General features: G+C 42.1%; 1 protein-coding gene across 3 annotated transcripts; it reads right to left on the bottom strand.

Moving 5' to 3' along the window:
* Nucleotides 1-10,781: 10,781 nt before the first annotated feature.
* Nucleotides 10,782-21,040, bottom strand: LOC112254141. Of its 3 annotated transcripts, XM_024426416.2 has the most exons (12): nucleotides 20,712-21,032; nucleotides 19,803-20,069; nucleotides 19,487-19,529; nucleotides 16,239-16,282; nucleotides 16,077-16,130; nucleotides 15,366-15,402; nucleotides 15,156-15,206; nucleotides 14,801-14,893; nucleotides 14,459-14,667; nucleotides 12,506-13,977; nucleotides 12,236-12,323; nucleotides 10,782-11,507 (listed from the first exon to the last, which is right to left on the bottom strand). In XM_024426416.2, exons 2-12 carry the CDS (start codon nucleotides 20,035-20,037, stop codon nucleotides 11,407-11,409), a joined length of 2,427 nt encoding a protein of 808 aa, XP_024282184.1. In that variant the 5' UTR covers nucleotides 20,038-20,069; nucleotides 20,712-21,032; the 3' UTR covers nucleotides 10,782-11,406. The 3 variants fall into 3 exon arrangements, 2 of the variants coding, with proteins under 2 accessions (XP_024282184.1, XP_042180109.1); XR_006083713.1 differs by lacking the exon at nucleotides 10,782-11,507 and having other exon boundaries at nucleotides 12,246-12,323; nucleotides 12,506-12,701; nucleotides 12,829-13,977; nucleotides 19,803-21,040; XM_042324175.1 differs by lacking the exons at nucleotides 16,239-16,282; nucleotides 20,712-21,032 and having other exon boundaries at nucleotides 19,803-20,009.
* Nucleotides 21,041-21,645: the final 605 nt, after the last annotated feature.

Genomic DNA, 21,645 nt, shown 5'->3' with positions numbered 1-21,645 from the left:
ACCTAATTGGTTTATTAATAACTTTCCATGTTCAAAACTGTACTTTCCTCAAACAACAGCATGGTATTATTTCACTGTATTAGCTACTGTGAATTTGACAGTGCAGTTAGATGAACAAGAATTTAAGCTTTCTGCCAATATCAGATATGTCTATGTCCATGTTCTTGTTACTTACAACCTCATGCTAATCACATTAGCCTACGTTAACTCAACGTCCCGCAGGGGACCCACCAATCCTGAAGAAGTTTTAACCTTTCTGGGACAGGGCCTAGTTTCCTGAATTTACGCCTGACTGACGTGCCCAAAGTAAACTGCCTGTTACTCAGGCCCAGAAACCAGGATGTGCATATAATCGGTAGCATTGGATAGAAAACACTTTGAATTTTCTAAAACTGTTAAAATAATGTCTGAGACTATAACAGAATTGATATTCAGCCCCCTCCTGTACTCCCTGTTGACTCATGACTGCACGGCCAGGCACGACTCCAACACCAACATTAAACAGTGGTAGGCCTGATCACTGAATATGACGAGATAGCCTATAGGGAGGAGGTCGGAGACCTGGCTGTGTGGTGCCAGGACAACAACATGTCCCTCAACATGATCAAGACAAAGGAGATGATTGTGGACTACAGGAAAAAGAGGACCGAGCATGCCCACATTCTCATCGACGGGGCTGCAGTGGAGCAGGATGAGAGCTTCAAGTTCCTTGGTGTCCACATCACCAACAAACTAACATGGTCCAAGCGTAACAAGATGTATGTATATGTAGATTTTTGTTGATGTTGATATTTGTCCTTCAAAGAGGGAGTTAGGTTATTTTAAAAAATAATAATAATTTATACAAAAATCATAAAAATTGTCAAAATACAATAAAAATATAATTTAAAAAAAAATGTATATATATATATATATACATATATATGTATATATATAAAATATATAACTAACATGGTCCAAGCACACCAAGAAAGTCGTGAAGAGGGCACGACAAAACCTATTCAGGAGACTGAAAAGATTTGGCATGGGTCCTCAGATCCTCAAAAGGTTCTGCAGCTGCACCATCGAGAGCTGGTTGCATTACTGCCTGGTATGGCAACTGCTCGGCCTCCGACCGCAAGGCACTACAGAGGGTAGTGTGAACGGCCCAGTACATCACTGGGGCCAAGCTTCCTACCATCCAGGACCTCTATACCAGGCGGTGTCAAAGGAAGGCCCTAAACAATGTCAAAGACTCCAGCCACACTAGTCATAGACTGTTCTCTCTGCTACCACACGGCAAGCTGTACCGGAGCACCACGTCTAGGTCCAAGAGGCTTCTAAACAGCTTCTACCCCCAAGCAAGGAGACTCCAGAACATCTAGTCATATGGCTACCCAGACTATTTGCAGTGACCCTCACCCCCTCTCACCCCCTCTTTTACACCACAGCTACTCTCTGTTGTCGTCTATGCAAAGTCACTTTAATAACTCTACATACATGTACCTATTACCTCAAATAACCGGTGACCCAGCACATTGACTCTGTATCGGTACCCCCCTGTATGTAGTCTCGCTATTGTTATTTTACTGCTGCTCTTTAATTACTTGTTAACTTTTATCTCATATTCTTATCTGTACTTTTTTTTGTTTTACCTGTGTTGTTGTTTAGGGCTCGTAAGTAAGTAGAAAATGATAAATACCTTATTTACAAAAGTATTCAGACCCTTTGCTATACAACAAAATTGAGCTCTTGTGCATCCTGTATCCATTGATCCTCCTTGAGATGTTTCTACAACTTGATTGGAGTCCACCTGTAGTAAATTCAATTGATTGGATATCATTTGGAAAGGCACACAACTGTCTATAGAAAAGGTCCCACAGTTGACAGTGCATGTCGGAGAAAAAACCAAGCCATGAGATCAAATGAATTGTTCATAGAGCGCCGAGACAGGACTGTGTTGAGGCACAGATCTGGGGAAGGGTACCAAAACATTTCTGCAGCAATGAAGGTCCCCAAGGACAGTGGCCTCCATTCTTAAATGGAACATGTTTGAAACCACCAAGACTATTCCTAAAGCTGGCCTCCCGAACAGACTGAGCAATCGGGGGAGAAGTGCCTTAGTCAGGGAGGTGACAGAGCTCTTGAGTTCTTCTGTGGAGATGGGAGAACCTTCCAGAAGGACAACCATCTCTGCAGCACTTCATCAATCAGGCCTTTATGGTAGAGTGGCCAGACGGAAACGACTCCTCAGTAAAAGGCACATGATATCCCCCTTGGAGTTTTCCAAAAGGCACCTAAACTAAACTAAGACTCTCAGACCATGAGAAACAAGATTCTCTGGTCTGATGAAACCAAGGTTGAACTTGGGGAAACTTGAACCATCCCTACAGTGAAGCATGGTGGTGGCAGCATCATGCTGTGGGGATGTTTTTCAGCGGTAGGGACTGGGAGACTAGTCAGGATCAAGGCAAAGATTAACACAGCAAAGTAGAGAGAGTTCCTTGATGAAAACCTGCTCCTGAGCAATCAGGACCTCAGACTGGGGTGAAGGTTCATCTTCCAACAGGATAACAACCCTAAGCACACAGCCAAGACAACACAGGAGTGGCTTCGGGACAAGTCTCAATGTCCTTAAGTGGCCCAGCCAAAGCCCGGACTTGAACCCAATCAAACATGTCTGGAGAGACCTGAAAATAGCTGTACAGCAACGCTCCCTATCCAATCTGACAGAGTTTGAGAGGATCTACAGAGAAGAATGGGAGAAACTCCCCAAATTTAGGTGTTCCAAACTTTTAGCGTCATACCCAAGAAGACTCGAGGCTGTAATCGCTGCCAAAGGTGCTTCAACAAAGTACTGAGTAAAAGGTCTTACAGTTGAAGTCGGAGGTTTGCATACACTTAGGTTGGAGTCATTCGTTTTTCAACCTCTCCACAAATTTTGTTAACAAACAGTGTTGGCAAGTCGGTTAGGACATCTACTTTGTGCATGACACAAGTCATTTTTCCAACTATTGTTAACAGACAGATTATTTCACTTATAATTCACTGTATCACATTTCCAGTGGGTCAGAGGTTCACATACACTATGTTGACTGTGCCTTTAAACAGCTTGGAAATTCCAGAAAGTTATGTCATGGCTTTCGAAGCTTCTGATAGGCTAATTGACGTCATCTGTCAATTGGAGGTGTACCTGTGGATGTATTTCAAAGCCTACCTTCAAACTCAGTGCCTCTTTGTTTGACATCATGGGAAAATCCAAAGAAATCAGCCAAGACCTGAGATTTTTTTTTTTAGACCTCCACAAGTCTGGTTCATCCTTGGGAGCAATTACCAAATGCCTGAAGGTACCACGCTCATCTGTACAAACAATAGTACGCAAGTACAAACACCATGGGACCATGTAGCCTTCATACTGCTCAGGAAGGAGACGCGTTCTGTCTCCTAGAGATTAACGTACTTTGGTGCGAAAAATGCAAATCAATCCAGAACAACAGCAAAGGACCTTGTGAAGATGCTTGAGGAAACGGGTACAAACGTATCTATATCCACAGTAAAACGAGTCCTATACCGACATAACCTGAAAGGCCGCTCAGCAAGGAAGAAGCCACTGCTCCAAAACCACAAAAAAACACAAAAAAAATAGACTACGGTTTGCAACTGCACATATGTGGACAAAGATCGTACTTTTTAGAGAAATGTCCTCTGGTCTGATGAAACAAAAATAGAACTGTTTGGCCATAATGACCATCGTTATGTTTGGAGGAGAAAGGGGGATGCTTGCAAGCCGACGAACACCTTCCCAACCATGAAGCACAGGGGTGTCAGCATCATGTTGTGCGGGTGCTTTGCTGCAGGAGGGACTTCACAAAATAGATGGCATCATGAGGTTGGAAAATATGTGGATACATTGAAGCGACATCTCAAGACAGGAAGTTAAAGCTTGGTCGCAAATGGGTCTTCCAAATGGGCAGTGACCCCAAAGCATACTTCCAAAGTTTTGGTAAAATGGCTTAAGGACAACAAAGTCATGGTATTTAAGTGGCCATCACAAAGCCCTGACCTCAGTCCTATATAGAATTTATGGCCAGAACTGAAAAGGCATGTGCGAGCAAGGAGGCCTTACAAACCTGACTCAGTTACACCAGCTCTGTCAGGAGGAATGGGCCAAAATTCACCCAACTTATTGTGGGAAGCTTGTGGAAGGCTACCTGAAACGTTTGACCCAAGTTAAAGAATTTAAAAGCAATGCTACCAAATACTAATTGAGTGTATGTAAACTTCTGACCCACTGGGAATGTGATGAAAGAAATAAAAGCTGAAATTAAATTCTCTCTACTATTATTCTGACATTTCACATTCTTAAAACATAGTGGTTATCCTATCTCACCTAAGACAGTGAATTTTTTACTGGGATTAACTGCAGATTTTAGGAATTGTGAAAAACTGATTTTAATTGTAATTGGCTAAGTGGTATGTAAACTTCTGACTTCAACTGCATGTAAATGTGATATTTCATTTTTTTTATAGAGACAATTTCTAAAAGCCAGTTTTTACTTTGTCATTAATGGGTATTGTGTGTAGATTGATGTAGATTGATGAGGGGGAAAACAATTTAACATTTTAGAATAGGGCTGTAACCTACCAACATGTGGAAAAAGTAAAGGGGGCTGAATCCTTTACGAAGGCACTGTTCTGAATCGACTATCGTCGCATCTACAATGTAACCACATGGACTTGGTGAAGTACCTCATCCAAGTCTGTGGTTCCTCCTTCTGAAAAGACTGTGGCACATCCTCTTCCAGGTCCTAATAATTATAATAATATGGTTATTATGTGCTAAAAGAGCAAGGATTTCATTGTTACTAAAACCAATTCTAATGTACAGTTTCACTAGTCATCTAACTCAAGCATTTCAACTGTGATGTTCACAGTAACAGGTAGCCAGGGAGACATGCAAATAATTACCAAATCCCATACGTTAATATTGAAATATAAATTACTTTACTCTCAAAATACTTCCACTATTCTGAAAATATTTCCACTTTATTCTCTAAATATTGCCACTTTTTAAAGTACTATCCATGCAAAAACTATTATCCAAGTACCACCACCCATCTGTTGATTAATTTTTTTCTCTTCACTTGGCCTTAATACTCTTGCGTACTTCTTATTTGACATAACTATTGAGCATTAAAATAAAATGTGTGTGAGCCTGTGTATTTCGGACTTATTTGTTTCATAGGCTGTTGCATATTGCAGGCAATTATGACCACAACAGGAATAATACCTTTACGTTACTTCAATACTCACATGAAATCTTCCCACCAGCCCGCCACTAATTGCTACTGGTCAGATTTCTGCTAACAAATCCAAGCCAAATCAATGGAGGTGCAACAGCTGGGGGTACTTGAGAAGAGGTTTGAGAAACTGTGAAACAATGAAATGAAACAATTCTCTGTCTTAGCACTAGCATCCATCCACTTGCTCCCACAGGCAGTGGCACATCTAAATAGCCAGTCAAGTGGAACTCTGTAGCTAAGATGTTGTCCAGGCTCCATGATGTTCCTGTGGACCTGAGGAGCAGCCATGAGACGGAGGCAGAGGATGATACTTTTACCCTAGTGAGACATGGGGTGTGTTCATTAAGGCACAAAATAGGTAAATCATTTTACCTATGGTGCTCGTTGATGGCCTCTCTAAGCAAATAGTTTTTTTATTTTTTAATATTGCTGCTGTGCTCGTCTCTTGATACGTCGTCATTGTAAATAAGAGTCTGTTCTTAATTTTCTTCCTTGTACATATAAAGGTAAAATAAAATAAAAACATTTGCATGTGTTTGTATGTGAGATTCTGACTCCATTGTACCGTTGTCTCCTCTGTTGGCAGCAGGGGGGAAGCAGGGAAATGTAAAGGTTTGGGCTGTACATCTGATGGACTCTGAGGAACTCAGCAGGAGAGACAATACTGCAGCTGAGGAGCCACCCTCTGGGCATATCCAGCTCTAACTTATGCTCTCTGCTCCATGACCTCGCTGAGGAACAGCGCTTCAACGTCAGCTATCTCGACATAGGTAAATATCCCCCATTTTACTGGGGCCTGTACCATGGCCTGATTAGGAAAACTAGGCACTGGTGTTGTTCCTCATTTATCCATCACCACTCACTACTGCGTTATCTCTATAATTCACTCCTCAGCAATATTCCTTCTAATTTTGTTTCAGCAATGAGCAAATTTCAGGTCTGCTGAGCGCAAACTTGAATATTGTGAAAATTCTGTGCACCTTTTTGCACGTGTTTACTTTGAACACTGAGACTGTACCTGCTTTAAGTTACAATGTTAACAGTGGCCATGTACAGTATATGATCAGACCAATAATAGATTAGTTGTTGTATTACTTGTGATGCACAGCTGAGTGAGCATACATTTATTTTACTGGCTGATGGTGCCAGCATCAGATGGTCAGTCTCAGTGGCATGAGAGAGCAGCAAACTGAAGGCCCACCTCTCAACATCCCTCTGCTCCCCCTTTCTTCCACTGACACTGACCAAAAAGGGACACAGTCTCCCAGATGATGGCGAAACTTGAGTCGTACCGCATTATTTCTGCCTCATGCACAAGTGCATGTTACTCCTATGAACAGAGAAAGTTAAATATTCCTCGCTATTAAAAAAGACCCAGGCTGCTAATAATAACAACAACACAAGCCTATATATACACTTTTCTACTCATTCATTACTGCTGCAGGGCTTGTTGTAGTGGAAATAGAGTGAGTGGACATAGGAAGAAGTTGCATTTTAGGGCTTATAAAAGTGTTAAATACAAAGTTTTGACAGTGCTGAGTAAGAACTTAAACATGAACTCACTCATAAAAACAGCATATCTTTGCTGTTTACTCTGGGCCTTCCAAGAAGGCAGAGTTTGTACCTTCAGACAGATTAAATGTTTCAAAATGGCAACAGTTCGCGCACAGGGCAGCTGAATCGGGTGTTTAAAAAAAAAAGAAAGTTTGGTGATCGACTAGGAATGCCTTGGAGATCAACCAGTTAGTGACCACTGCTCTAGAAAGTTGAGTGAAGTTCAATATCGTGCTTCTCTCTGTGGGCTAATATTTCTGTGCAGCAGTCCCTGGGCAGTCTCACGGTTACTGTTGAGAGGGAACATTTCTCCTCAGTATTTAGTATCCTACATGTATGGCTTGACGCTGGCAACAAACAATAGAGGATTTGGTAACTAATAAACAGATCTGGCAACCAGGCTAGAGATGGTCTTTATTGTATTGAACCTAACGTAGGTTTGTTAATTTTAACTTGTTGTTCAAGAGGGGCGTAGTCTGAGCGATCTATGCCAGTGTCTGTTAGAGCTATCCACTCAGCCAATCAGTGTGCCACGGCTTCACACCCAATCCGGACGCTGCCCGTGCCAGCGCAGCCCACAATGCACTGCAGTACCTTAAAATCATAGCCAGGGGGAAGTGAGCAAGAAGTGACTCCGTCTTCCAGACCCAACTCGCTCTCCATGGCCAACCTTGACACTGGTCACATGACATCCACCTCTGAGGATGGAGCATCCTGCAATCAATGGTGGTCAAGGGACATGACCATTGATTGACCTATTCCACAAGTTTATCCAGAATTATCCATGAGGGAATTGAGATTTCTCCCCCCACACATCCCCAAAGTCCTTCTCTCTGTGTTTTTTATTCCATTTCTATATGACCTGAAGATATGGGATTTCCTTAGAGGATGCGTCCCTATACCATTGAAGATATGAGCTAGCCCTTGATGCTCTCCTATACCTCTGAAGATATCCCCCATAGCCTTAAATGCCCTCGATTGCCTACCCTGACCATTCATTTGGATGGTCAGTCACCCACCTGCTCAGCTGTAACATGCTTAGAGACAGACTCTGCAGGGAAAGGGCAGAAGACAATTTAAAAGATAAAAAAACAACATTTTACTGTAGCCTCAATAACCCTTTTTCACACCTAAAATGGTTCTCATTGATTGAAAAATGACCTTGGTTGCCTTTTCATTACTAAGTACTTTGTCGTTGACCAAAAACATTTCTCCCCCATTGTCACTTCCCCTGGATAACTGTTGGAAGAAGAGTGCTTGGTGCAAGTAAAGTATAATTTGGTGCACTTATAAAGTGGACATTTTAAATAGGAATTCTTAAATTGGAGACCAATATATTTTTATCTACAAGAATCACCCGGTCTGTCTTACATGCCTTGTCATTAGTTGGATTATACGGAACTATGTATTAAGGCCTTTAGAAAAGTACTCTGATAACTATTAAGGTCTACGTTTTACATTTGAATTGTTTAACATCTGAAGTGCAAAATGTTATTTTATGATTATTGGAAATACATTTTAAACATTGGGTACTTTACCATTGAATTTATTCATTTTCAGACCTCACAAAACCCAGTTTTAAATTGTGTGACAAGATTGCTACTGTGATTAAAATTTGTAATTTTAGGGTGTCGCAAGTTTTAATAGCTGTTGAAGCAATGTTGTCTTATGTGTTTGAGTAGCTGGCTACTCTCAAAAAACCATGTCCATGGTCCTTAATTCACTTCGGTAACACAACTACTATGATTTTGAATTGATAACATTACATACCTCAACTGTGGGTGTGTTCATAATGTCTGAAATAGAGCATCAAATTGAGATGGAACTACATTATTACTTCCTGAATTGACTGCCATTTAAATTGAATTGACCCCAACCCTGTTGCTGACTAATCTTTTCTTCATCTTCCGTTACATGCTAACCTGAACTCAATATTCTCCCATGTTTACTCCCAAGAGTTCAGATACAAATCCAATCAAATCAAATCAAATTTTATTTGTCACATACACATGGTTAGCAGATGTTAATGCGAGTGTAGCGAAATTCTTGTGCTTCTAGTTCCGACAATGCAGTAATAACCAACGAGTAATCTAACTAACAATTCCAAAACTACTACCTTAGACACACAAGTGTAAAGGGATAAAGAATATGTACATAAAGATATATGAATGAGTGATGGTACAGAGCGGCATAGGCAAGATGCAATAGATGGTATCGAGTACAGTAGATGAGTATGTAAACAAAGTGGCATAGTTTAAAGTGGCTAGTGATACATGTATTACATAAAGATGCAGTAGATGATATAGAGTACAGTATATATGTATACATATGAGATAAATAATGTAGGGTATGTGAAAATTATATTAAGTAGCATTGTTTAAAGTGGCTAGTGATATATTTTACATCAATTCCCATCAATTCCCATTATTAAAGTGGCTGGAGTTGAGTCAGTGTGTTGGCAGCAGTCAATGTCAATCACTCAATGTTAGTGGTGGCTGTTTAACAGTCTGATGGCCTTGAGATAGAAGCTGTTTTTCAGTCTCTCGGTCCCAGCTTTGATGCACCTGTACTGACCTTGCCTTCTGGATGATAGCGGGGTGAACAGGCAGTGGCTCGGGTGGTTGTTGTCCTTGATGATCTTTATGGCCTTCCTGTGACATCGGGTGGTGTAGGTGTCCTGGAGGGCAGGTAGTTTGCCCCCGGTGATGCGTTGTGCAGACCTTACTACCCTCTGGAGAGCCTTGGGTTGTGGGCGGAGCAGTTGCCGTACCAGGCGGTGATACAGCCCGACAGGATGCTCTCGATTGTGCATCTGTAGAAGTTTGTGAGTGCTTTTGGTGACAAGCCAAATTTCTTCAGCCTCCTGAGGTTGAAGAGGCGCTGCTGCGCCTTCTTCACGATGCTGTCTGTGTGGGTGGACCAATTCAGTTTGTCTGTGATGTGTACGCCGAGGAACTTAAAACTTACTACCCTCTCCCCTACTGTTCCATCGATGTGGATAGGGGGGTGTTCCCTCTGTTGTTTCCTGAAGTCCACAATCATCTTAGTTTTGTTGACGTTGAGTGTGAGGTTATTTTCCTGACACCACACTCCAAGGGCCCTCACCTCCTCCCTGTAGGCAGTCTCGTCGTTGTTGGTAATCAAGCCTACCACTGTTGTCAAACCATGTTTTGTATAGGTGGTAAAGTAAGGATAATTTTGGTAGTAAGTGTATCTAAAGTAAACTGGCCATAGTAGGCTATCTACCTATAAGGGATTGCTGCTACGGAGTAAGGCTACATCTCCTGATGATGATTATGATATGATTAGCAGAGAGAAGTTTAGCTGAAATTGACATAGCCCAATGTGTGTGATGTTGTGGAATGTGGTGCCCAAATACAAAGTATAATTGGAACCGAAATGTTGCCTATTATCATGTCCCTATGGCAGCTATAAACTGTTTGATTTGCTCCTGTTTTAATTAAATATTTGTGCTATTTCAGTGCAGGTTGATGTTAATTGAAGTCACTTAACATTCATATAATGATAATCTTAAATGTGTTTAAATTATCTTTATTAACATCCAATAAATAAATACCAACTTTCACAAAGGCACAGCAGTAATATCTTATCTACAGTACATCTGTCAAGGCTCAGGAGAAGACCTAGACGAAGACGGTTTCGAAGTAACAAACGTTTATTACAATAACAGAGAGGCAGGCAAATGACAGGTCAAGGGGCAGGCAGAGGTCAGTAGTCCAGAGCAAAGTCCAAAAGGTACAGAACGGCAGGCAGGCTCAGGGCAGGCAGAGGTCAGTAATCCAGGGTGGTGTGACAAGGTACAGAACGACAGGCTGGGTCGAGGCAGGCAGAATGGTCAAATACCGGGAAAGCTAGAAAACAGGAACTAGAGACAGATGGGAAACCACGCTGGTAGGCTTGACAAAACAAAACAAACTGGATACAGACAAAACACAGGTATAAATACACTGGGGATAATGAGGAAGACGGGCGACACCTGGAGGGTGGTTAAGACAAGCACAAAGACAGGTGAAACAGATCAGGGTGTGACAACATCGATTTAATGATTGTCATCAACAGTAACACTATACATGGAGATAGGACAATCTCTTCACAATTAAACAGTATGTGTGGACTATACCTCCAGGGCAATCCTTTCCATCAGATTACTCTGTCTGCACTCAGTCAAAGGACTGGTGTTGCATAGGAGTGGCAGCATTCAGAATGCACCGACTGATGCCACCTGATTCATAATGTCATTAACACTAACATGAACAGACCTCATACCTCATAATCAAACAATCAGTATCTGTTGGATGAACATGTTTCTGTGTGACTCATACAAATAATACTCACAGAGTTCCCTGAGTCTAGTTCCCAGAGGGCCTTGGTCAAGTTCCTGCCTGACTACGATGCCTTGATAGGTATTTAACATATCACCTAACCACATCGTATGATATAGTAATCTGATGCCCAACTGCACAGTCGATGACATGGCACGCGACCATTGGTTGATGCAATGCAATGCCTGCGTATCGAGTCAGGCAGGAACTCAACCCTTATCAGTCTGTCAGCTCTTGTCTCTGTCAGTGGAGTAGACTGAAGAGATGACGTCTTCATCAGCATAGCCACTACTGTCTGACTGCATGCTGTCCCCTCGAACCACCAGACCTACACAGAGACAAAGACAAATACACTGACACTGTCAGGTCTACACAGAGAGAAACACAACCACACTTACATGGCGCGTAACCCTCGAACTCCCAGGCCTGCATACTGTACAGGCAGAAAAACACAAAGTCAGGTCGAACGCAGATTTAGTTACACAGTCATACTCATGTCACTTAACCCTTGAACCACCACCAGGCCTACAACATACACACACAGATGGATACACAGTTATATTCTATTCATGGATTTAACACGTCAGGCCTGCTTTACAATATTTCCCAGAATAAAACATGCAGGGTTGGCCAGAAATTCACCCACACTTTACTCAACATTTCCAGTTAGCTGACAATCTTAAAGAACAAGAATGTGAGAAATTCTTATTACGAGAAGGTGTGAGAACAAGTGGTGAACGCACCCCTTTCTTCACACACACACATACATGCATGCACAAATGCACACAGCAACTCATTCACAGCTAACGTGACAACAGCACTGCCCATTTGAGGAACAGTATCAACCACATTCACTTTCAAACTGTAAATTGAAACGGTTGTGTGTTCCTGTGAAATTAAACTGACGTCACATTCAGCACATTGGCTGCTCCGAATCGCGGTAGTCAGTCACCTTTCACTAAACAACTACTTTGGTAGTAAGCAGATGTACACTGTTAATATCACTCGGTTCAGCTGAATATAACCATGATGTATCAATCAAGACTATGAACTCACCTGTGTTTTGATTGACAGTAGACAGTGACAAAGATGTTGACCTTATGGTTTCTTGCTGTCCAAAGTCTTCCTCCCCTGCACTATGTACCTGTTGTTAAACAAAATTGGAAAACAGGTGGTCAGGAAAACTCCTGGCTCCAAGTATATGTCAGGCAGCCATGGGTGGATAGGTAGTCGACTACGCCACCTAGATGTGTCAATAAGCCCTAGGAAGTCAGACTGGAGTAGATTGTGCCATATAGGTTAAATCCCCAAAATTCAGTCATTTACCTCCTCTAGCTCAAAGGAGTTGGCCTGTTGAAGACTGTGGGATGCCTCCCCTTGGACCCGGATTGGTGGCGGTTTCAGAGGACTCAGGCACCACTTGTTCTCCCATACACCTGGATAATACTGGGCTGCTGAAGGCACCTCAGTGGTACCACCACTGGGAGTGAGATCCATCTCCGGTGTGTATGCAGAACTAAAACTACAAGCCACATCAGTTACAGTGATTAGACAAGGGGACCTCTTTCCACTAGGGAGCTTTATGGGCACGAACGTTGACTCCACCAGTGTCCCAGTTTCTCCCAAACGAGAGTCACCCTCAGACTCACCCTCATAACTCAGAATGGGAGTTATGGCGACCTCTAAACTCTTGGCTGAGTTATTGGTAGTTAAATCCTTCTCCTCCCTGGATTTGTGTAGTGCGTCTGATGTGGTGAAGGACCGGTCAGATCTGACATTCTCAGAGGACACAACAGACGACAAAATGGTCGCCATCTGTGTGTTATTATTCCACTGTTGTAGTTGACTGCTGTAGAGTGCCTGGTGCACACTCTCAACGACCTGAGAACATATGACGTCATGGGTAACCTTGGCAACCGGTGCCACCACCGCTGCCCAGTCTGTGGGATGAATTGTGTTGTGAGTTTCTCCAACCTCACAAGTAGAACTTGAAGTAGTAAGGCAAAAGTCCAGCTTCATTCTACTACTGGGTTCTCGCTGACCTGATTCTGAAAGTGATGATGCTTGAAGATTTGGAGTTCCATCGTTGTCTCTCTCTCTCTCTAAATCAGCCCCATCCCCATCTGATGACGATCCCTGGTCCAACCCCTTGCCTCTGACTGTGTCTCTATGTCCCTGTGTCTCCGTCGCTCTGTCCTTGACCAGATGTGGCTCCACAAAACTAATCAAACTACTATGCCCTGTGTCCATATTCTGTACATCTGATAACAAACCCTGCTCCATCTCCTTGTCACTGACTGTGTCTATGTGTCCTTGTGTCTCTGTCTCTCTATCCTTCACCATAGTACTCGTGTCCACAGCAGCACTCATCCCATTACTGTCCCCTGTATCCTGATTATCCTCCTCCATGTCTCTGGATACAGCCTCTGCCTTGGCATTCTCCAAGACCAGTCCCACCAAGTCAGGCAGGCTGCTTCTCTCCTTGGGGGACAACCCAGACCCAGGTCCGGAAGAAAATCCCGGACCGTGGCAGGCAGAGTCCGAGCCTAGCTGGGTGGAACCACCAGAACTAGTATACAGGCACATCTTAGAAACCGTGTCCTTAAATCGCTCCACTGGAGACCTCGGTTCGCTGCGAACGCTTCCCATGAAGCGCCGTCCAGTCTGCATGTCGGCGGTGGGGGAGATGCTGAACTCGGGAGGGGAGAGCTTCTGAAGGGGCATGCGGGACACATGGGAGTAGAGGGAGTAGAAGGCATTGGCCATGGCTGTTAACACCTCTACCTGCCTGAAACGACCTGCAGGGGGGAGGTGCGTTCATCAGGACAATTGAAAGAGAAAACAACCATTTGTTTTGAATGTTCTGGCTGCCTAACACACAGGACAATGAGAGATGCATTAACGTTTTTTGTTCATAGCAAAAACTGAGTATAAGGTATTTATTGTATGTTTAGGATGATTGGTGGAGAAACATACTATACTAACAGTGCTATGTAAATGTAGACCGAATCATATGGACACTGTCTATTTAGAGATTAAGCTCTTTAAACCATTTGAACTGCATAAAAAGTGCTGCATAACTAAAGTTATTATGCAAATGAAAGTTGACTCATGTACAGACTCTCTATACCTGGTTGTGTTGTGGGTGGGTGTTTATGACAATGATGATCATTACCACAGTAATGTGTGGGATTCCGACACAATGGTGGTGTGTGTGGGTGCGTGCGTGAGTTTGTGTGTGTGTGTGTGTGTGTCTGCGTGCATGCGTTTGTGTCTTACTGGCCAGAGAGAGTCCTGGGTCCTCCTGTCGGAGGCGGTACAGTTGGGACTGGAGGAAGAGGCGGAAGTTGATACCGTGAAGCTGGGAAGGGAAGTTGAGGAAACGGGTGGGGATGCGGTCTGTAACATCAGGCTCGTCACATCCGAACCCCAAATCGTACAGAGTCTCCTCTGCATCCTCTGCACACAGTTGCAGCACCTCAGACACACTGGGGTGTGTGTGTGTATGTGAGTGGTGGGGATGGAGAGATAGAGGGAGATAGAGATGTCCTGACAGATTGTATATACTATATGACTGTTAAGACTGTAACATAAGGTTGATAGTGGTTGGTCCTAACACACCTTGATGCCTTACTGGTGCTGTTGGAGAAGCCACTGGAGGCAATACTGTAACCGAGGTGGAGTAAGGGCAGAGCCAGCCTCTGACGGGGAGTACTGCAGGAACAAAGAGATGAGATCAACATGCAACAGGTGAAAAATAAGCAATGAAACAACTTAAAAAACAAACCAGAATTATTATAGTAACAATGTAATAATGGTTGAAGCATGCCTGTATTCAACAGATACCATATGTTAATGTAATCGTATTTAATGTACTAGTAGCTGGAAAAATGCATAAAGAGGGATAGTCAAAATAAACTCTAGAATATAAATATAGCTTGCCATATGTCATAGTTTGTGGGTTGCTCTAACTGACCTGGTGGTGACTCCACCTCTGTGAAGATGTTTGGGTGGCGGAAGCAGCACCCTACACAGGCACCAGTCAGCAGGCACCACAGTGGGAAGATAAAAGCAGGTCAAGCTCAAGTCATGTCAACCAAACTTGACAAATCTAAACCTCCCTCTGAATAGGAAGGAATTTGGTGCAACATTTCTGTAATGAAATCACACATTCCATTTATCTTACCTCAGTTCTGAGACTCCTTTGACATTTAATGCTGTAGCTGTAAAACATAAAAGATTGAGTGAAAACAGAACACTGTGTGTGTTTGTGTATGTGTGCAAGCGTGCGCATTTGCATTCATGCTTGTGTGTGCGCATCTTCCTCCCAGATCTCTGTGACATTTGGCCCTTTGTGTTGAGAGGCTCCAGTGAGTGTTGGTTCCTCTCTTTGCAAACATGCTATTATTATTGCTTTGAATATTGGGCCAATCTTATAGCGTTTCCGTCAGTCAGCAGCTAAATCACATGCACCAGGATGTCAGTCACTCATGGAAGAGGTGAAGGCTTAAGGTTTGATGCTACAATGAGTACATGTTCCTGGTGTACTATCAGTGGAGAAGCAGTCCTTAGACATGAGGACGGGGTATGTCACCAACATGTACAGACTTCTACTCTGAACATTTAAAAATTGAAAGTGTCCACTATATTCAAACAGGTATAATATTGGATAAAAGGCCTATGTTCTTTAAACATATTCAGTAATGGAAAATTAGTTTGAATAGGAATAGCAAAAACAAAGAGGAAGGCGGTCACACAGAGGCAGGAACAAAGATGAAAATAACCTTTTTCCAAAACATTCATGATGCTCTCCTACTTTTCCTACAAAGCTATTTCCTGCTTTGATTATTTAATATGGTATGCGTGTCATTGGGTTTATGTTCTCTTTTATCCTCACCCTCGGCACCCAGACTCAGGTCATCTTCAAAACTGTTCGCTTTCAGCAGAGACTCTGGAAAAGGAGAATAAATTATAAAATAGAAACGGAGAGACTATAGTCAGTGTTTTATGCCGACCAGTCAGTAGATTGCAGTCACGGCGGCTTTATTGTCAGACTTACCAACAGTCAGATTATTGCTAGAGTTCTCTGAGCCTGTCTCCAGCCTAGTAAAAATATATAACATACACCGAAACAACATTTTAGGATTCTGTATGGAGGAATGTGTAAGGTTGTGAACTGGCGGCAGAGAAGTCAGACGCAGGAGAGAAATAGAGTGCCTTGCGAAAGTATTCGGCCCCCTTGAACTTTGCGACCTTTTGCCACATTTCAGGCTTCAAACATAAAGATATAAAACTGTATTTTTTTGTGAAGAATCAACAACAAGTGGGACACAATCATGAAGTGGAACGACATTTATTGGATATTTCAAACTTTTTTAACAAATCAAAAACTGAAAAATTGGCCGTGCAAAATTATTCAGCCCCCTTAAGTTAATACTTTGTAGCGCCACCTTTTGCTGCGATTACAGCTGTAAGTCGCTTGGGGTATGTCTCTATCAGTTTTGCACATCGAGAGAATGAAATGTTTTCCCATTCCTCCTTGCAAAACAGCTCGAGCTCAGTGAGGTTGGATGGAGAGCATTTGTGAACAGCAGTTTTCAGTTCTTTCCACAGATTCTCGATTGGATTCAGGTCTGGACTTTGACTTGGCTATTCTAACACCTGGATATGTTTATTTTTGAACCATTCCATTGTAGGTTTTGCTTTATGTTTTGGATCATTGTCTTGTTGGAAGACAAATCTCCGTCCCAGTCTCAATTCTTTTGCAGACTCCATCAGGTTTTCTTCCAGAATGGTCCTGTATTTGGCTCCATCCATCTTCCCATCAATTTTAACCATCTTCCCTGTCCCTGCTGAAGAAAAGCAGGCCCAAACCATGATGCTGCCACCACCATGTTTGACAGTGGGGATGGTGTGTTCAGGGTGATGAGCTGTGTTGCTTTTACGCCAAACATAACGTTTTGCATTGTTGCCAAAAAGTTCATTTTGGTTTCATCTGACCAGAGCACCTTCTTCCACATGTTTGGTGTGTCTCCCAGGTGGCTTGTGGCAAACGTTAAACAACACTTTTTATGGATATCTTTAAGAAATAGCTTTCTTCTTGCCACTCTTCCATAAAGGCCAGATTTGTGCAATATACGACTGATTGTTGTCCTATGGACAGAGTCTCCCACCTCAGCTGTAGATCTCTGCAGTTCATCCAGAGTGATCATGGGCCTCTTGGCTGCATCTCTGATCAGTCTTCTCCTTGTATGAGCTGAAAGTTTAGAGGGACGGCCAGATCTTGGTAGATTTGCAGTGGTCTGATACTCCTTCCATTTCAATATTATCGCTTGCACAGTGCTCCTTGGGATGTTTAAAGCTTGGGAAATCTTTTTGTATCCAAATCCGGCTTTAAACTTCTTCACAACAGTATCTCGGACCTGCCTGGTGTGTTCCTTGTTCTTCATGATGCTCTCTGCGCTTTTAACGGACCTCTGAGACTATCACAGTGCAGGTGCATTTATACGGAGACTTGATTACACACAGGTGGATTGTATTTATCATCATTAGTCATTTAGGTCAACATTGGATCATTCAGAAATCCTCACTGAACTTCTGGAGAGAGTTTGCTGCACTGAAAGTAAAGGGGCTGAGTAATTTTGCACGCCCAATTTTTCAGTTTTTGATGTGTTAAAAAAGTTTGAAATATCCAATAAATGTCGTTCCACTTCATGATTGTGTCCCACTTGTTGTTGATTCTTCACAAAAAAATACAGTTTAAAGTTTGAAGCCTGAAATGTGGCAAAAGGTCGCAAAGTTCAAGGGGGCCGAATACTTTCGCAAGGCACTGTAACTGTGTTTCCAACGACGCAGTTTATTGACAAAAAACCCCACAGGAAAGAAAACATAATAATTAAAATCAATGGGTAACATAACCCCGACGCACACCAGTACAGACGTACACATACACTTACAATAAACAATCACCGACAAGGACATGAGGGTTAAATACACAACATGAAATTGATGGGATTGGAACCAGGTGTGATGGAAGACAAGACAAAACCAATGAAAAAAAAAAATGGGATCAGCGATGGCTAGGTCGGTGACATTAAAAAGTAAAAAAAATGTGTTACTTGTTCAACAAAATCTCTGTCTCTGAGCAATTGTATTAGTATAAAATAATATCTAACTTTTTTTGAGCATACTATATAAAATAATAATTTGGTGTGTGCTTCTTATTTGTCCTATTTCACACAAGTACATGTGTATATTAATACACATATCCCAACTCTTCCTGAGATACTCTTGGAGAGTGGGGTCACAGCCAGGGTCTGCCATAATCAACGGTGACCCTGAAGCAATTAGGGTTAAGTGCCCCATTTCTTTTACAGATTATTAAAACAGAAGTTCACTTTGTCGGCTCGTGACCTTTCCGTTACTGTCCCGATGCTACCTGGGCTACCTGCCATCCTAGATATCTATTTTATACAGTCATTTTTGCTCATCTTTATCAAGGGTGTCAATTTCGCAGACCACAGTATACTACACAGCTCTGGATCAAACCTATAGGCATGATCTCTAGCTAGCTATCCTCCTAGTCTGTTCAGTAAAGCTACAGCTTTTAAAAGTCGGTTCACTTCCTACATAGGAGATGCTCTCAGGCTGAGTGATTAGCAGTCAGATTGTCAAGTCACGTTAACCACAGATGTTTTAAGAACGCCCCAACATTTCTTATCTGACATTATTTTAAATCAGATTCTATAAAACCCACAAAATAGCCTGAACATCCAAGTTCACACACCAGTTTAGCCACATTTTCAGACTCAACTTGATCAGCCAAGTTAGCCATGATCATTAGTAACACATGTGTAATTGCACAATAGTGAAGTTTGCATCCAGTGATGGAACAATTGCTTTTCTGTGCTTACATGACTACAATTTTTTTGGTCAACACATAACTGGAAGAATCAACAGAACAAACAGTACTTTTGTACCATTTCCTATGATGCAAACTTGGGACTATAAACACCAAAAGCATTCAAATAGAATGTCCTCTAGTATAAACAGAGCCAAACTAGTTCTAGAACCAAGGTGTTTTGGAACAAGAATCCACTTTGGGCAATGCCATTGACCTGTTTCCATATTCTAAACAGAATTCACATCTGTAACATTTCCCCAAACGGTGGGTGGTTTACCTAGACAATTTATTTTTATTGTTTAACTTACCAGTTGCCACTGGCTGACACACATCATCCTATTAAGAGTCTTTCTTGTAAATGTCATTTCAAAGTCAAACCTTGCACGGCATGCTCACTCACTCACCCACAGCCCAGAAGCCAGGTCTCAATCTTTCCTGCAGAGCATCCTGTGGAAACAGTGGACATAGAACAGTCTGGGTGAGCATTCAGCATTCAGAAAATTAAAACTTCTTACACACTTTTTTTCTGTGCTTTGTCGCAAAGATGTGTGATGCATCATGAAGTGGCCAACCGCCCACATATGAGTTATAAATATACCAGACTAAGCAGAGTTTTAACCCCCTGCATGTTATTTTCTTTATCACACAGATATCTTACAGTAATAAATCAATGTCACTCAAATGTAAATTCTTAATCAAGCTACCAAAATGAGAACTGACCATCTGAGAAGACGTCATCCTCTGATACAGACTGGTGTTGATCAGAGGGATGGGTGTATGGTGGTCCATGTGGGGCAGAAGGATGGGTATATCCTGGTCGTTGTAGGGTAGATGGGTGGGCAGAGGCGTGGATGTATGGTCCTGGTACCTGTGGATCTAGTTCTTCCAGGGTTAGCCACTGTCGACTGGTCTGGACCCAGGCCTGACGCCTGGTCGTAGAAGACGGGCTCTCCATCAGACCGCTCACCTATTCCCTCAACAGCTCACCTATTCATTAAATAGGCTACTTCAATAATTATCAACTGGGAGAACCCAAACCGTGAAGTAAGTACTGTATCAGTAGGTTTATATTGACACAATACTTCCAAACCAGGACCATCCAAATGATTAGTTTCAGTGAAACTACAGTAGCCTACAGGGCATTTCATGCAGGAAAATTTAACCCCCTGATTTATAATCTAGTACAGCTGGTTGGAATAGCAAATTATTACATTATTGAAATGAACAGCTGCAATTTTAAAAGATTTGACACCACACACTCACTCAAATCAATCCATAAGTAGATAATCATCATAAGTCACAAACTCACAAAATAATTGCAATTATGTTAATGTTGTGCTGAAAAATAATAGCCTACATGACAATCACATTAGAAGTTCCCTCTTAGAAAAATAAAGTTATTATATAGCTTAACAACTGCCAATATTTTTAGAAAGCTTTCAGTGAGTGCACATAATTACTCATGTTAAATTTGATACAACTTTATTTCACTGCTCAAGCAAAAACAAGGACATATTTAGAAAACATGGCTGAAAATCCAAACGCATGCAGATGCTGATACCAAAGTAGGCCTACAGTAATATATTTCAATAACTAATGTAGACAAGCAAATCTTCATTTCAAGCCTACCCTCACTGGCGCACCGCAGGTTTCAATTCTGGTTTCTCCCACTGCGCTCACCAGTCTCGACTCGTGTATCTTATTATCAGAATAGCACTGCTTAACGTTACATCATCCAGGTTTTCTTCAGTTTTTCTGATGACAATCTACTTAAACTGTTTATCAAGTACAAATGTTGAGACTATCAACACATCGCCTAGGCTACATGTTCGCCGCTGTCTCTTTAGGCGCAAATACAGAGAAGGTAAAAAAGGAAGTGTGGCTTCAAGTGAAATAAATTAACATTGCGACACATCCTCCCGGCAGTAAAAGAAGCCGACACATACACACTGTAGAATAGCTAGCCTAAAGACGAAGTAGCCCTCTTTATACCTGCTGGTGATAACATGCGCCCTGATATTTTCGTAGCAGGTTCAGGAGAATCTACGCTGCAGGTTAGGATAATTAGGTTAGGATAATTAGGTTAGGGAAATGGGGGAAAAATTGTTTACTTTTGAGGTCAATTTGACAAAAGCTGTATCCCATCTAGACATGACCCTCGAAGTTGGAGAGACACGCAGATAGTTGGCCCAACCTGGTCTCCGTGCATTTTGTATTATTGTGGGTGTAAATTCGAGACACTCTGCTTATTATGATATGTTATGTTTAGTTTGATATGCATTAATTTCTGGATATCCATCACCCATTTCGTATACGTTACAAATTAGTATTCGTAATTATATGTTACGGATTTAGAAAGTGTATAATATAGTGTATAATATATTAGCCAAATGTTTGAAATATTACGAATTCTAGCTAGGTGGCCAGCTGGCTAGTGTTAGCTAGGCTAGGGGTTAAGGTTAGGGGAAGGGTTAGCTAAAATGGTTAGGGTCAGGGGAAGTGTTAGCTAGCATGCTAAGTAGTTGCAAAGTAGCTACAAAAGCTGCTAAAAGTGTCCGTGATG

The sequence above is a fragment of the Oncorhynchus tshawytscha genome, linkage group LG07, assembly GCF_018296145.1.
Source record: "Oncorhynchus tshawytscha isolate Ot180627B linkage group LG07, Otsh_v2.0, whole genome shotgun sequence".
Lineage (NCBI taxonomy): Eukaryota > Metazoa > Chordata > Actinopteri > Salmoniformes > Salmonidae > Oncorhynchus > Oncorhynchus tshawytscha.
The sequence above is the reverse complement of the archived record's forward strand: the minus strand, read 5'-3'. Positions and strand labels throughout refer to the sequence as shown.